At 34.6% G+C, this 13997-nt stretch overlaps 1 protein-coding gene across 1 annotated transcript in view; it reads right to left on the minus strand.

Annotated features, from left to right (window-relative positions):
* FAM171B (family with sequence similarity 171 member B) overlaps positions 1-13781 on the minus strand; it is an 84050-nt gene extending 70269 nt beyond the window's left edge. Inside the window, exon 1 of the mRNA XM_044666460.1 lies at positions 13529-13781. Within this exon, the coding sequence (XP_044522395.1) occupies positions 13529-13781 (253 nt within the window). The remainder of the gene's footprint in view (positions 1-13528) is intronic.
* Positions 13782-13997: the final 216 nt, after the last annotated feature.

The following is a 13997-nucleotide window of genomic DNA, read 5'->3' on the forward strand; positions in this document are numbered from 1 at the left end:
AAATCTCAAGAGAAAAGGCACAGAATCAAGACCAGGTTTCAGCCCCAAAGACCAAGCTCAATTGACCCTTCTGCTCTGACCGAGCCTCCAGGATCCTCTAGTCAGGGTTCTAAACCCTCTCAACTGCCAGAAATTCTGCAGTTAACCTTTTGCAGGGTTAATTGCACCTCTGCACTACAGTTCACATATAAATCTAATCCAATATCTTCTGTTACACTATGTCATTTTCAGCTACTGTTTTGGCTATTAGCTATATGTTCTATTATACTATCTTTATTTGTACCCTCCCCCATGACTGAACTGGAGAAAATACCATTATAAAAGTCCACAAACACCTTGGAAAAACATTTTCCATGGCAAAACCATATGCATGCTAGGTTTGTCACCAGATCCACTGAGGTCACATGTTGCCTTAATGTCCTTTTGCTCCTTTCTGCCTTTGTTAATTGTAACATGGATGATGATGGATGGACTCCATCAACCCAATTACAACCTGTATACAACCTTTGGAGAATTTAATGAGTTAAAAATCTCAATTGTCTTTAAGGGGTCTTCAGAAGTGACTTTCAGATATCTAGTAGCACCACTATCTCTGACTAAACATTTCCCTACCTTTAAGTTATTTTTAACAAGAGGTAAGGGTCCAATTAGTAGTTGAAGTGAAGTGCAATACTATGATTGTATTCCTCACCTCCACATTACAATGGATGGGACGTATAAATACATGCCTTTGATGGCTGTTACACTCTCATACCAGAGGAGGGAGGTTTCCCAAGGGGCTTGGTTACCCCGTGATGGGTTATAATCTCATCCGGGGTGTAGGAAGGATTTCCCAGGGGGCTTGGTAACCCCTGGATAGCTCCAGGAGGGAGAATTTTCCCATGGAGCCTAGTAGCTCCTGGATGGTTTTAATACTTGTAACTCTTCAGCTTACTCTACCCTTCCACCAGAATGATCTAGATTCTTGGTGACATTTTAGACCCAAAAGGTTTTCATCAGCAGTACAGAGGGTTTTTTCTTGGTTTCTCCTGAAACATTTTGGAATGATAGCAGTAATAGACTTTGTTAGAAATATCTTCACCAAGGTTGAAAGATTGGCTAGATTTGGAGAACTTGTAACAAGTATCCAGGAGCTTCAAGGATTTTTTTTAATTGTCACACAGCAAGTGGCTATAGAGATTCATGTGAGTCCTAATGATAGCGGGTTTGTTTGCTATTGTCATTAAATGGGCTCTTGTGATTTAAGGGATTTTGGTACTTCTTTGAATATGCATTAGCTACTATACTACTGTTCTAAAAAGTTCACACTATAGATCATGGCCAAGTTTAAAAGGAAATAGACCTCATTTTAGGGTGAGAAACCTTTGTATTGTTCCTCTACTTGGCTAACACCTTTTCATGGAATGTGAAGTACATATTTTTTATTCTTTCTTTAATTTTATTGTTTTTCTTTGTATGTGCAATACAGTATATGAGTTTCTTTTTTTCTCTCATTTTTTACTTGAAGCACATGTTACCAGTATTAATGGCTTTTTGATTTTGCACTAGGATAAGTTTAAAATGTCCATTAGCCCTAGTGTCAATACATACCCAAAAGCTTTAGACTATGGAAACCTGCCATTGATTGTTAAATATTATGGGACTTTGATTAATGGTTGTGTCCGATTCCAGGAGAAGGTATCACAAAAGAACCACTGCACAATGCCAAGGAGCACAAAGTTAACGTTCCCAGAGCCTAGGAGCACAAGGTCAGAGAGACCAACCAATTCCAGTGGAGTTGATGAGATTCTGCACCAAGACAGGGGACTTGAACTTATTTTGGAATTCAAGGAAGCTGCTGTTTGACACCCTCAGGTACAGGATTCCCTTGTGCCAGATCCAAACTTCTACCAAATACTTCAGCTTGGCCACCATTTTGGCTCCCCTATCCCTGAGAGCAAAGGTAAAATCAGACAAGGGAATGATATTTCCCTTCTGCTTCAAAATCTAGTCCTTTTTCTCTCTCTTTCATAGTATGGCAAATTTTCTGTAATCCTGGCTGCTGATTGGGTAAATGCATAATTGCTACTACAGGCTTGTGGGACATAAATGACTTTAATCAGGCTCTGATTCAAGGACCTGTTATGGGCTTATTCTTCCTTACTTAAAATTTTTATACATGAGACTGATATTTTATGTTTCATCCTGAAGCTACCTTTTTCTCTTCTTTTTTTGTGTTTTTTTAATTTTCTTTTGACAATTGGTTCATATACCTCATAATTCAGCGATATACTCCAGAGTGATCTGTGTGTTTGTCAACATCCTCCTAGGGAAGATTGTGTATTATTGTCATAAAATTCTAGATTTATAAAAATTTTTTGTTTGAGAGTAAGTTTTAGGATAAGAAACTTACTACCTCCTCGAATCAAGAAAGGGAACTGTTTGGAGAAGGCACCATAAAGAAGCCTGTAGAAACCACACACTGCACCAAAAGATCCAGAAATGACCTTTGGGGTATAGTGAATTGAACTTTAGGGGCATTGAATGCATTTATTTCTAATATAAATTCTTATGCGAAAAGGGATTGGCCCCTAATTGGCTTTTTGTCAATATGCCTAGCAATCATTGGTTTTGTTCTCTTTCTCTTTTATTTCCCTTTTATCCCCAAATTATTGCAATTTTCTCTTACAAAGTGCAATATTGTATGCACCTCTAGTTAAAGATCTTTAGAGATATACATTGGTTATGTGTAATGATTCATTGGGGAAACTCGGCATTTAAATCTGGGAGATTTCTACATGCTCATCTCCCAGTGGAATTACAGGGGGGATGGTTTGGATAGAATTTGCTCCCCAGGACTCTCTTACCCAGCATCCCATTTGCGTGCTCATGCTGAATGCAAACACTGAGTGCATACGTATGTAGGGAGGATATATATATCTTCTTCCCGGAACACAACTGTGGAGGTTGGGGTGAGAGCTTGGCAGAAAGTTTACTCATGTGGTCATATTTAAGCTTTGTACTTCTATTTTTTATTTCTTCTACTTCAAATTATTACTAATAAATCTTATAAAATATAATACTTGGAGTTATGGATATTAATTTAAATCTTACAAAAGAATGGGGAGAGGGGTTACAGCAAATTTCTCTAATAAAGATTTCATTTCTGAAAGATATAGAGTATGAACTATTTGATTTTTAAAGTATATCCATATTTAAAGTCAAGTCCACTCATTAGTCATGATGGCAAATTCTTCATAGAAAAAAAATTATCCCTTATTGTATCATTTTACCCCAAATTGTTACTCTCTTAATAATTGTCTCAGACTCAATTTTACTTAAGCAAATACTGCAAAACTATGAGTGTATTCAGATTCCAAAGCACATGCACATTTAACAATACAGAAAATGCATTCTGACAACTTAATTCTTACCCTCTTCTAAAATATTAAGCAAAATTCAGTGTCACCAAAAAGAAAAATCTAAATTCTGTCAGACACCAGGTACAAAGTATTTTGTTCACATACTGACTCCAGTTAATTAATTAAAAATTCATCCATCCACCTATTCATCTACTCCCTAAAAATGTCTGTCCTTCCTCCAAATTACTTGTATCACCTATTTAATCAAATAGAGAAGAGGAAAAAAACAAAATTTAAATTTAGGGATAGCAACTAACCACCTTTACTCCCTCCTCAAACAAAACATAGTCCTAAAGTATAATAAAACCTGAAATGTTTGTTCTTGACATTCTACATGTTCCCACAACTTTTTTCTGAGAATTTAATCTGCTAATCAACTGGTCTTCTGGTAACTAAAGCCTACACAATAATTAGTAGAAAATTTAGGATTAGTTATTTGTAAGAGTTAAAGGAGAGTTCTGATTTCAGTAGGAGATTCTTTATTTTTTAATTTTCCAAAATAGAATTTTTTTTTACAATATGACCTTTAGTTCAAAGGGGGGAGTATTGGTATAAACCATTTTAAAAACCATTAAATGAATTAATAACATACATTTTTAAAGTCACTTGAAGATTATATTTTATATTACTGTATATAAATGCCTCCATAAAGTCCTATTTCTAATGCCTCATTGAGGAAGGGAAGTGGTTCTACATTCATGACAGTTATACAAATAGAGTATAAGCTAAGCTGTTTAACTCTGCTAGAAAGACTTGGAGTATACTATCAACAAACTATGTCTGCATTCTGAAGTCCAACCTAAATATACTGACAATTATCACTAGTAGGGCTGCCATTTGATAATGAATACTTTGGGCTTGGCAACATTCCATGAGTCATGGAGAGCTGTCTTCACACTTACAAGAAAACTCAAGAAAGTCCCTAGCATGTTGAATGTCCTTTCCCTCCTCTGTTTTGGAGGACATAAACATGACTCATACAAGATGTTGAAGCATGAATGAATTGCGATCAGTATCTCTAGAGGGAATAGTCATATCAGTAAAGCCATAGACACAATGGAAAATAAATGTGGATGAATGAAATAAGAATATATTAAGTGCTATATGCCAGGCACTCTACTCAGTGCTTTGTACTTTACAAATATCTCATTTGATTCTCACATCATGAATACAAAACAACTTAATTGTTCAAATTTCTGTAGAGATGAATGAAACATATATTTTTATGGATATATACATATATATATATATATATTATCTGAGTGATTCAAAAGGGAGTAATTCAAAAGGAAGTTTGTTTTTCAAGCATTAATTCATCTATATGAATTTCAATCACCTCAGTAATGACAGACTATTGTTTCATTACTAATTTTTAAATTCTAAATTTATTTGTTAGTTAACTTCCTTCTTTCCCCTCCACCATTAGAGGGGATGAATTTAGAGAATGCATCAATTAGATAGAGAAGGCATCATTTGACAAAAAGGTATATGTATAAGTAAAACTATGTCTTACTTATTTCTACTTATCAGTTCTTTCTCTTAAGATGTAAATACTCAAGTCACTCTTCAAACAATGCTTCTGTTACTGTATATCAGTGGTTCCCAAACTTTTTTGGCCTACCACCCCCTTTCCAGAAAAAATATTACTTAGTCCCTTGGAAATTAATTTTTTTAAATTTTAATAGCAATTAATAGAAAAGATAAATGCACCTGTGGCCATCACCGTCTCCCTGGATCACTGCGGCACGCACCAGGGGGCAGTGGCGCCCACTTTGGGAATCACTGCTGTATATGATATTTATTTAGTAGTACCTTATGTGAAATGGTAATCAGATTCACTCTCTCCAGGCCCCTAAAGAACTGGCATTTATAGTAAACACATATCAAAAACTATGCAATTAATCTCAGTTGATATTACCAAAAAGAAAGATATATAAATGTATTAGCATTGAATCTGATATACCAGTGCTAGCCATGGACATATGTGAATAAGACTGTGTGTATGTATGTATACATACATACATATATTTTTTTCAACAGTACAATTCCATTATACTAAAAGAATTCTTAGCAACATAGGATATAGAACTGGAAAAGCATCTTGAGATCGTCTAACCTCCTAATATCACAAATATGGCACTTTTCTGCAAACTTTGAAGGACTTTATTAAAAGAAATCATTATTTCAAAGCATCCATTTTAATAATAAATTATGAAAAAATACTATAAACATGTTTAAGTCAAGAAACTTGGACAAAAGTAATTGAAAAAAAAAACTAGCCAAAACCACAATAATAATGGAGCTTAAACCTCAAGAAAATCTTAAGAGAGAAACAAATTTATTATACAGATACATGGCAGGACATTGTGTTGTGAAAACATTTAGTAAGGGGAGGTTAAACATATTAAAAAACAGTGGAGAATAAATAAGGAAAAAGGTATTTCTCAAATTGAACAAGTCTTCACAGGTTTTTCAATTTATTTTTCCTTAGTATACGAAAGGTATTTGATATAACCCAAGATGACAAGTAGTAAGGGTAGCTTTCTTTATGTTAAAGTTTTGGGGAAAGAAGGAAGTGGTGATGATAGCTTATGGCAATGTGGCATAGTGGAATAAATGCTGTCTTGGAGTCAAAAGAGATATGACTTCCAGGTTTTGGCTCTGACACTGTCATATTAATCAATGTGAATTTCACAGAGTTGTTCGAAAGAATATGTCTATATACTTTAAAAAGCCAAATTAATGTAAGTTTTTGTTATATGAGAATATCTACCCTAAATCTTTTATACTTGAGGCAAAGCATTCATAGTTCTACTTCTGATTTCTTATAATAATCACATAAGCATTGATTGACATAGTATGTTGTGGGAAGTCCATTTTTTTATGAATTTTTTAAGTCCTGAAAACATTATACAAACAGTTTTGATTGTTATGAAGTCTAGTCTTAAAGATAAGATCTTTGTGTTAGACTTGAGGATAATAAGAAAAAAGAAAACCGATTGTACCTTATGGAGTTTATGTTAATAACATCATAGTTTCAAGTGTGTGTGTGTATATATATATATATATATATACACACATATATATATAGTGCACTAATGCCTACATTTAATTTCAACATGGAAATTATTTTCATATATTATAGTTTGAGAGGAAAATTACTTCATTTTAATTTTAATTTTTACAATATTACATTTTCTTTGCTAATTAAATATATGTATATATGTATATGTAAACAAATGTAAACAAAGTGTGGTATAATAATCTAATGGAATATTACTTAAGTATAAGAAACAATGCATATGAAGAATACATAGAGGTCTAGGGACATTTACATGAACTAATGAAAAGTGAAGTAATCAAAACTAGGAAAATAATAAATATATTGATTATAATGAAAATTGAAAAATAATAACTAAAACTTTACACTGAATAATGATAATGCCTGACCTTGGTCCAGAAGAAGATAATATAAGACTACTTTTCCTTCTTAGCAGAAGTGGGGAACTGTTGAATATATACTGCCATATTTGATTAATGTGTCATTTGTATATGTTTGCATTATATATTTAATTAGTAAAGATACAACATGCAAAAATTAAATATTCAAATGAAGTTATTTTGCATAAAGTTACAATATAAGAAAATAATTTCCTATACTGTATTAATGAAATGTATATCCATAGTATGCAGAACAGAAAAACATAATTTTAAGAGTATGTTATTATAATTTCATGTATCAAAAGAGTTACAACTAAGAGATACTTTAGAAGTTATCTAGTCTAATCTTTCACTTTGAAGAGATGAAGACAATGAAGCCCAGAGAATCAATGTGACTTTCCTAAGCTTAAACAGGTAGTAAACAGAAGGGCTAACATTAGAATCTTTAGGCTTTAGACTTTCATTCCAAATACAGTTCTTTTCCCCTTCCACCACGCGGCCTCTCTAATCTCAGATTATCCTCCTCATGGGTGTTCTATTACTCTTTAATTTTAACAGAACTTCCCCAAGTTGCCTTGGCTAACTGCTTCCCTTGCCCCCTTTAATTTTCTGAGTGATCTACAGAAGTAGAATATGGTTGTAGCTATGATTATTGTCCCGAATATTGATCCTAGTCACCTCAAATTTTTATTTCCACCAAAAACTAGCACAGTTACACAAAGATTATCTTTTCATATTGGTGAAAACAAATTTGACTCAACAAGCACGTTTTAATTATCTGTTGTAGGAAGACCAGTGTAATACAAAAAAATTGGTTAATATAATCCTCTGCCCTAGTTGGTGGAAAGGGGTACATTACATGTATGAGTAACTATGATGCAAAGTAATACATTTTAAATATATGAAAAAATTCAAAGATAATACTACTTGTGTATAAGTAGGAAAAGTTCTTTATTGATTAGAAACGAAGAAAAGTTTCTTGGATATACTAGCATTTCTCTGGCCCTTTACAGACTGTCTAGAGACTGCAATAAGCATTACAAACAATTAAACAGGGGGCAGTTAGGTGGCTCAGTGGATTGAGGGCCACGCCTAGAGATGGGAGGTCCTAGGTTCAAATCTGAACTCAGACACATCCTAGTTATGTGACCCTAGGCAAGTCACTTGACCTCCACTGCCTAGCTCTTACCACTCTTCTGCCTTGGAACCAATACACAGTATTGATTCTAAGACAGAAGGTAAAGGTTTAAAAGAAAAAAACAATTAAAACAGAGTAAGAAAAGGGAAAGGTTGGAAGTATAGGGAGCACTATGAGTAAAGACAATGAAGAAGTGAAAATACAGGTCACAAACTTGACAATATGGAATATGTGGAAAGAAATAATAATATGAGATAGTGTAGAGGGAGAAATGACAATGTTAGTAAGTGATCAAATATGCTTAAGTTAGAAAATTTTCTATCTCATTCTTGCTCCACCTTCTAGTAGGAAGGACAAGTCATTATGGCAACACTAAAAGTTGTAGCACTACTTTTAAGATAATGTCTTAAGTTAGTTAGAAACTAAGCTTTACATTTTAAAACTTAGATATTCACCAACCATTGTTAATAATTTATACACAATTTATTTTCCAGTAGACCAAGTACCTTTTTTTTACTTTACTATTCCCTTATTTCTCAATATTTTAGAAGAGTAATGAGGCATTAATAATTATAGTTTCAATGTAGTTGATGAAAACTAACTAGTTACTGGCTAGAAACCATATGTAGATGACAAAATATGGACACCAATATATTAATATGTTGTCAATTGTGTTAACCATTCTAGAAACAATTGGAAATGATAAGCAAAAAACCCCAAGTCCATAACCTTTAGCCCAGTATTGGGCATATAGTAGGAATTTAAGATATGATTATGCCCTACCTAACTTCTCCTCCTCCTTTTTATCCAGAGCTACCATATCTAGACACATACTTCAATAAGGTAATAGGTAGAAAGATCCAATATATTCCAAAATATTTGTGGCAGCACTTTTATAGTTGATAAAAACTGGAAATAAATGTCCATTAATTGATTAATAGTTAAAATTTCAAAATGGGGTACTATAATCTAATGGAATATTACTTCACTGTAAGAAACAATGCATATGAAGAATCCATAAAGATCTGGGAATACATACATGAAAAATGAAGTTAGGAAAACAATATATGTGTGTGTGTACACACACACACACACACATATATGCTGATTAAGACAATGAAAATGGAAATAACAATAAAAACTATAACTAAGCATGAAATAATTATAATGACTGATTTTTGCCCATAAGAAGAGACTATAAAATTATTCCTTCCTTTCTTCTTTGCAGAGGTTGGGGACTGTGAAGAATATATTGCCGTATTTGCTTAACATGTACTTAATGTTACTGAACTGTTTTTATCTCTTTCTTTTAATTTTTTTATAATGTTCCTGAGCAGAGGGAGACAGTCTATCCTCAGTACTTATGTATTTAATTTTGTGACAATTCTCTTGATTTTATTATTTAATATTCATTTTCATGTAGTATTTGTATTTATATGCAATAGAGAAAAAAATGAGAGAACAATTTGCAGAAGTTTGTGTAGTGGCTGTCATACTACTAGGCACTTCACTAGTTTTATTTACCTTGTCTTGTATAGAGCTTTAATTGTATTCATTATGCATTTTCATTGTTTGCCTTTAAAACTCAAGTTTTCTGTTGTATTTATGCCCCCAAGGTGGAGTGAAAGTCCTTTGGGCTCTAAACCCAAGAGAGTAGTCATTGATATGATAGTGAGAAAATAAAAGTGTTAGATAACTTGCAAGGTCATGTTGGTACCTACTGCTCCCCATATTTGATGTTGATGAACCTAAGGTTGAATATATTCACAAAAAGGAGGAACATATTTATAGTACTGTAGATTTCATATATAATGAAAAGTTAATATTGTCTAAGATCGGTGTTTTTTCACTGAGGCATTAGCACAAAAGGTCACAGAATTCTAGGAATTACCAGTGAGAAAAAAATGTTTTGCATGTTACCAATTTTATTTTTTGTACTGCTTTTTATGGATTATTTCATGGCTACTGTGTTAGGAAAAGTGTCTATAATCAAAATATCTTGTTATAAAAATTATATGCAGCAATCTCTAACAAAAGATTACAGTTTTTGGTGGTTATGTGAATCTAATCCCCTATTTCATGTACATTCAATGTATCAACATTCACATTTTTGACTTTCACACTATTTTCTTGGAATGTTACCCTGCAAAAGCCAAGGACTGAGTGTATTATGAAATGAAGGCAACATAAAAACAAGATATCAATAAAAACACATGTTTTTACAAACATCAAGGTATTTTATAATGAGAAGTACCCTTAATGTATGACAAGGAATAGTAACAACCTCGAGAGAAAGAGCTGTTGAGAGTCTGATGTAGATCAAAGTGTACTATCTTTCACATCAATTTATTTATGGCTTTATTTTGGGGTTTTGGTTTTATATGAGTGTGCTCTTATAATCAACATGGAAGCATGTTTTTCATGATAATATATGTATGGCCCAGACCAAACTGCTTACCATCTTCAAGTGGGGGGAGGGAAGAGAGGGAAGGAGATGGTTTGGATCTTATAATTTTGGAAAACATATGTTGAAAATTATTATTACATGTGATTGGGAGAATAAATTATCTTTGAATTTAAAAAAGGAAGTATCCTTAGAGATCATCTATTTTATCCATCTTATTTCACAAGTGAAAAAACTGAGGCAAAGACAGGTAAAGTGCTAGGGGAGTAGATTGAGCCCAATATTTTGGTCTCCACACTGTCAAGTCTGAAGATCTGGGCTTAGGGTTAGGCACTGTCAAAATTAAATTAATAACCTTGAATAAATCAATTAAGTTATCTATACTTCAATTTTCCGAATCTGTGAAATGAGAATAACAGATTTCTTAATTCATAATAAGGACATCATGATGACCAAATTAATTGATACATATTAAGTATTTTGAACATTATAAAGTACTATGAAAATATTAGGCTATTACTCTTTACTATCTTTCCAATTATCTAACATTATTCTTCCTCACATACTATTTACTCCACCCATCTGAACTACTTATCCTCTTATTTCCTATTTCTTTGCCTTAACTTAACTTAACTTTGCCTTAACTTAAGCTATTCCTGAGGGTGAAAATATCTTTTCTTCCCTACATCCATTTTCATTTATAGATTATCCTACCTAACTTCCAAGCCCAGTTCAAATACAACCTCTTCCAGGAAGCCTCCACTGATCTCTCATAGAAGTGTTCTCTCTCAGACCTTATCTGATCTCCTGACACTTTGTCCTACTCTAACCTAACAGCTATACTCTCATTTGCATTTTGTCTAAGCATGAATCTTATCAATCTTATTAACAAAAAAAGTTACCTGAGTACAAGAAATCTGTTTCATCCATTTTTTCCCTTAAGAGCTTAAAAAAATGCTAAGTACAGAGTTGATACATGAAACATTCATTTTTGAGTGAATAACTAAAGGAATATAGAAGAAAAAATCAGATTCAGTAACAGCTATGTAAAGGCTCAGGATATTGATAGTCACTTAAGTTCCAAATATTGGAATATTGTGGGAAAGTGAGGAAGGTCAAGCAAAGCTGCAGATCTATGAGTCACTTATAAAGAACCTAATGAATGGACTTGGCCTTAGCTATCAATTAATTTTCAATCTTTGGTGCATTGTGTATAGCTATTAACTAAAAATACAGAGAGGATGTATAAGCCTACTTCCATATTCAATATTGCCTAAACTTTTCAGAGGAAAAAAATAAAATTGTCATCAAGGCAATATTAGCCAAAAATGCTTAAGATTTAAAAGTAACTACTAAAGTTGGGTATACTTTCAATTGTCTGATGAGATATTAGACATTATAAATACATTAGGGATTAAGGTAGCCTTAATGTTATCAAAGGAATAGTAAAGTCTATCTTTTCCCCCAGAGGGTTATGATAAGGTTACATGATTCTATATTCCTACTATTAAGAAAGACATTAGTTGAATTACCCTTTGTTCACCACTGGTTTAGAATTCTAGGGTGATAAAAGAAGAACCCCTCAGGATAAAACCATCCAGGCCCTGGCATTAATCTGTTGAATATTTATTACTTTCCTAATGCCTGAGAATTCTGACCTTTAAATAAGGTGCACTAGTAATGTTTTCCCAAATATATTTCCTAGTGTGTCCTTCTCAAAATACTAAAAAAAAATGTTTAAGATATGTACAGTAAAAATACAAATATTTTAATATTTTAAGTTTTTCATATTCTTGAGTCTAAAATGAGTCAGACTAGTGAAAATCCATTTACTGTTTAAATACTACTTAATTTCAAAAGTAAAATTAAAGATAATTAATAGACAAGAAAAAATTGTCAATAATTAGCTCTTCCTTCAAAGACTTTGCTTCTTATTTTTGAGTGCTTACTAAGATAATTCCCTCCATAAAGCAAGAATTTTCCTATTAAAACTGCCTTTGATTTTGTGGGTTGTGTTTCCACAGAAACATCTTTTCATCTGCTTTGGTACCAATCCCCAGTTACAAGGGCTGGGGGGATAAGAGGATGGGAAAATCCTATCAAACACATTTCTTCAAGACATTTTTATCTAGAGTATAATAATAATCAACAATTGGGTTTTTGAAGGCGCTGGAACTATCCGCACTTCACAGAACACTTTAAAGCTATTTCATTCTAGGCACAGAACTTTGGCAAATTAAATCATCCTGTTTTGTCTCATGATTTTCTGGTAGGAAAGCAGAGTTGGTACTCTTGAGGATTCTTTCAAAGCAGAAACCTGTTCCTGTCTCTAAAGCCCTCATTTGCGGTATCATGTATAGGGCTAGCAGGTAGCAATTCAAAACAACATCAACATTTTCATCAGCAAAACCCCACAATTCCTAAGAGCTTCCATAGAACCATAGAAAATGATGTTTAGGTAGACAGCATAGCAGCAGCCGAAAAGTGGGGGTTGGGGGGGAGAGGGAGAAGAGGGAGGAAAGGGTATGTTATTGCTAAAGGCAATTTTGTTCTTGAATTACCAGTGGAGCATTAATGGATACAAAAATAGTAAGAACCATAATCCCCTTACTTCCTTAACAGCAGAGTAACCCTCTTTCCCCTTCTCCACCAAGAAATTGCCTCATTTAAGTTATCTTTGCAAGTCGGAAAGATTGGCCTCTACAGCTCTAATTTTTAGAATCCTGTTTAAGCAGGATCCAATAGAAGGGAGAAATGTTTTGAAAGGTTTCTCTTTCCCTAGAATAGGAAAGGTAGGATTTAGAAAGTCAGAATGTGCGTCAGGATGGAGGATTTGGTGAGAGAAGAATTCATTTTTGAGAGACAGAATTTGGGAATAGAAGAGGGCGGGGAAGACTGGGTAAGGCAGCTATCCTCCCCCGCACCCCTAGACTGCAGTGCAATGCGCTTAAAAGAAAGCCAGACTCTCGGAAGGGATCTTTCCCAACCACAAGGGAAAATTGGGGATCTGCACAAAAAATAGAAGGGAGGGAGTGGGAACTGCAAAATGGGGTGATGCAAATAGAGCTGGCTAAGAAGAGAAGAGGCTTCCTGAATCAAGCTGAAGGAATAGGAAGGTAGAAAACTGGGTCCTGGAGACCCTACCTGAACTGGATGGGGTAGAGGATGCTCCTGGCACCTCTGGCCTGTCCTCCTCCTCTTCTTCTCGCTGCTGTTGCTGTCGCTGTTGCTGCTGCTGTTGCTGCTGCTGCTGCCGCTGCTGTTGCTGCTGAATCAGGCTTAGGTCCGAGCGGCTGGGCTCTGCTCTTGAGGCTGCGGGAACGAGCCTCCCTTTGAGCAGTACGGCGACCAGACCTAGAAGCAGAGTGAAGGGAAAGCTCCCGCAAATCCTCGACATGGCGAAAAGCCAGAGGGCAGCGGAGGCATATTGCGACAGAGGGGCAGCTCTCGGGACGGAGGAGGCAGTGGCAGCGGCGGCTGCGGGACTGCCTGCTCCCCCGCCTCACTGGCCCGTGGACACTCGGGCGTCCGCTCACATACACTGGCACACACACACACCGAGACACACGCACCGCGGAGGAGCGAGGAGGGGAGGAGGTGGCTGGGAGGGAAT

Source organism: Gracilinanus agilis, chromosome 3 (genome assembly GCF_016433145.1).
Source record: "Gracilinanus agilis isolate LMUSP501 chromosome 3, AgileGrace, whole genome shotgun sequence".
Lineage (NCBI taxonomy): Eukaryota > Metazoa > Chordata > Mammalia > Didelphimorphia > Didelphidae > Gracilinanus > Gracilinanus agilis.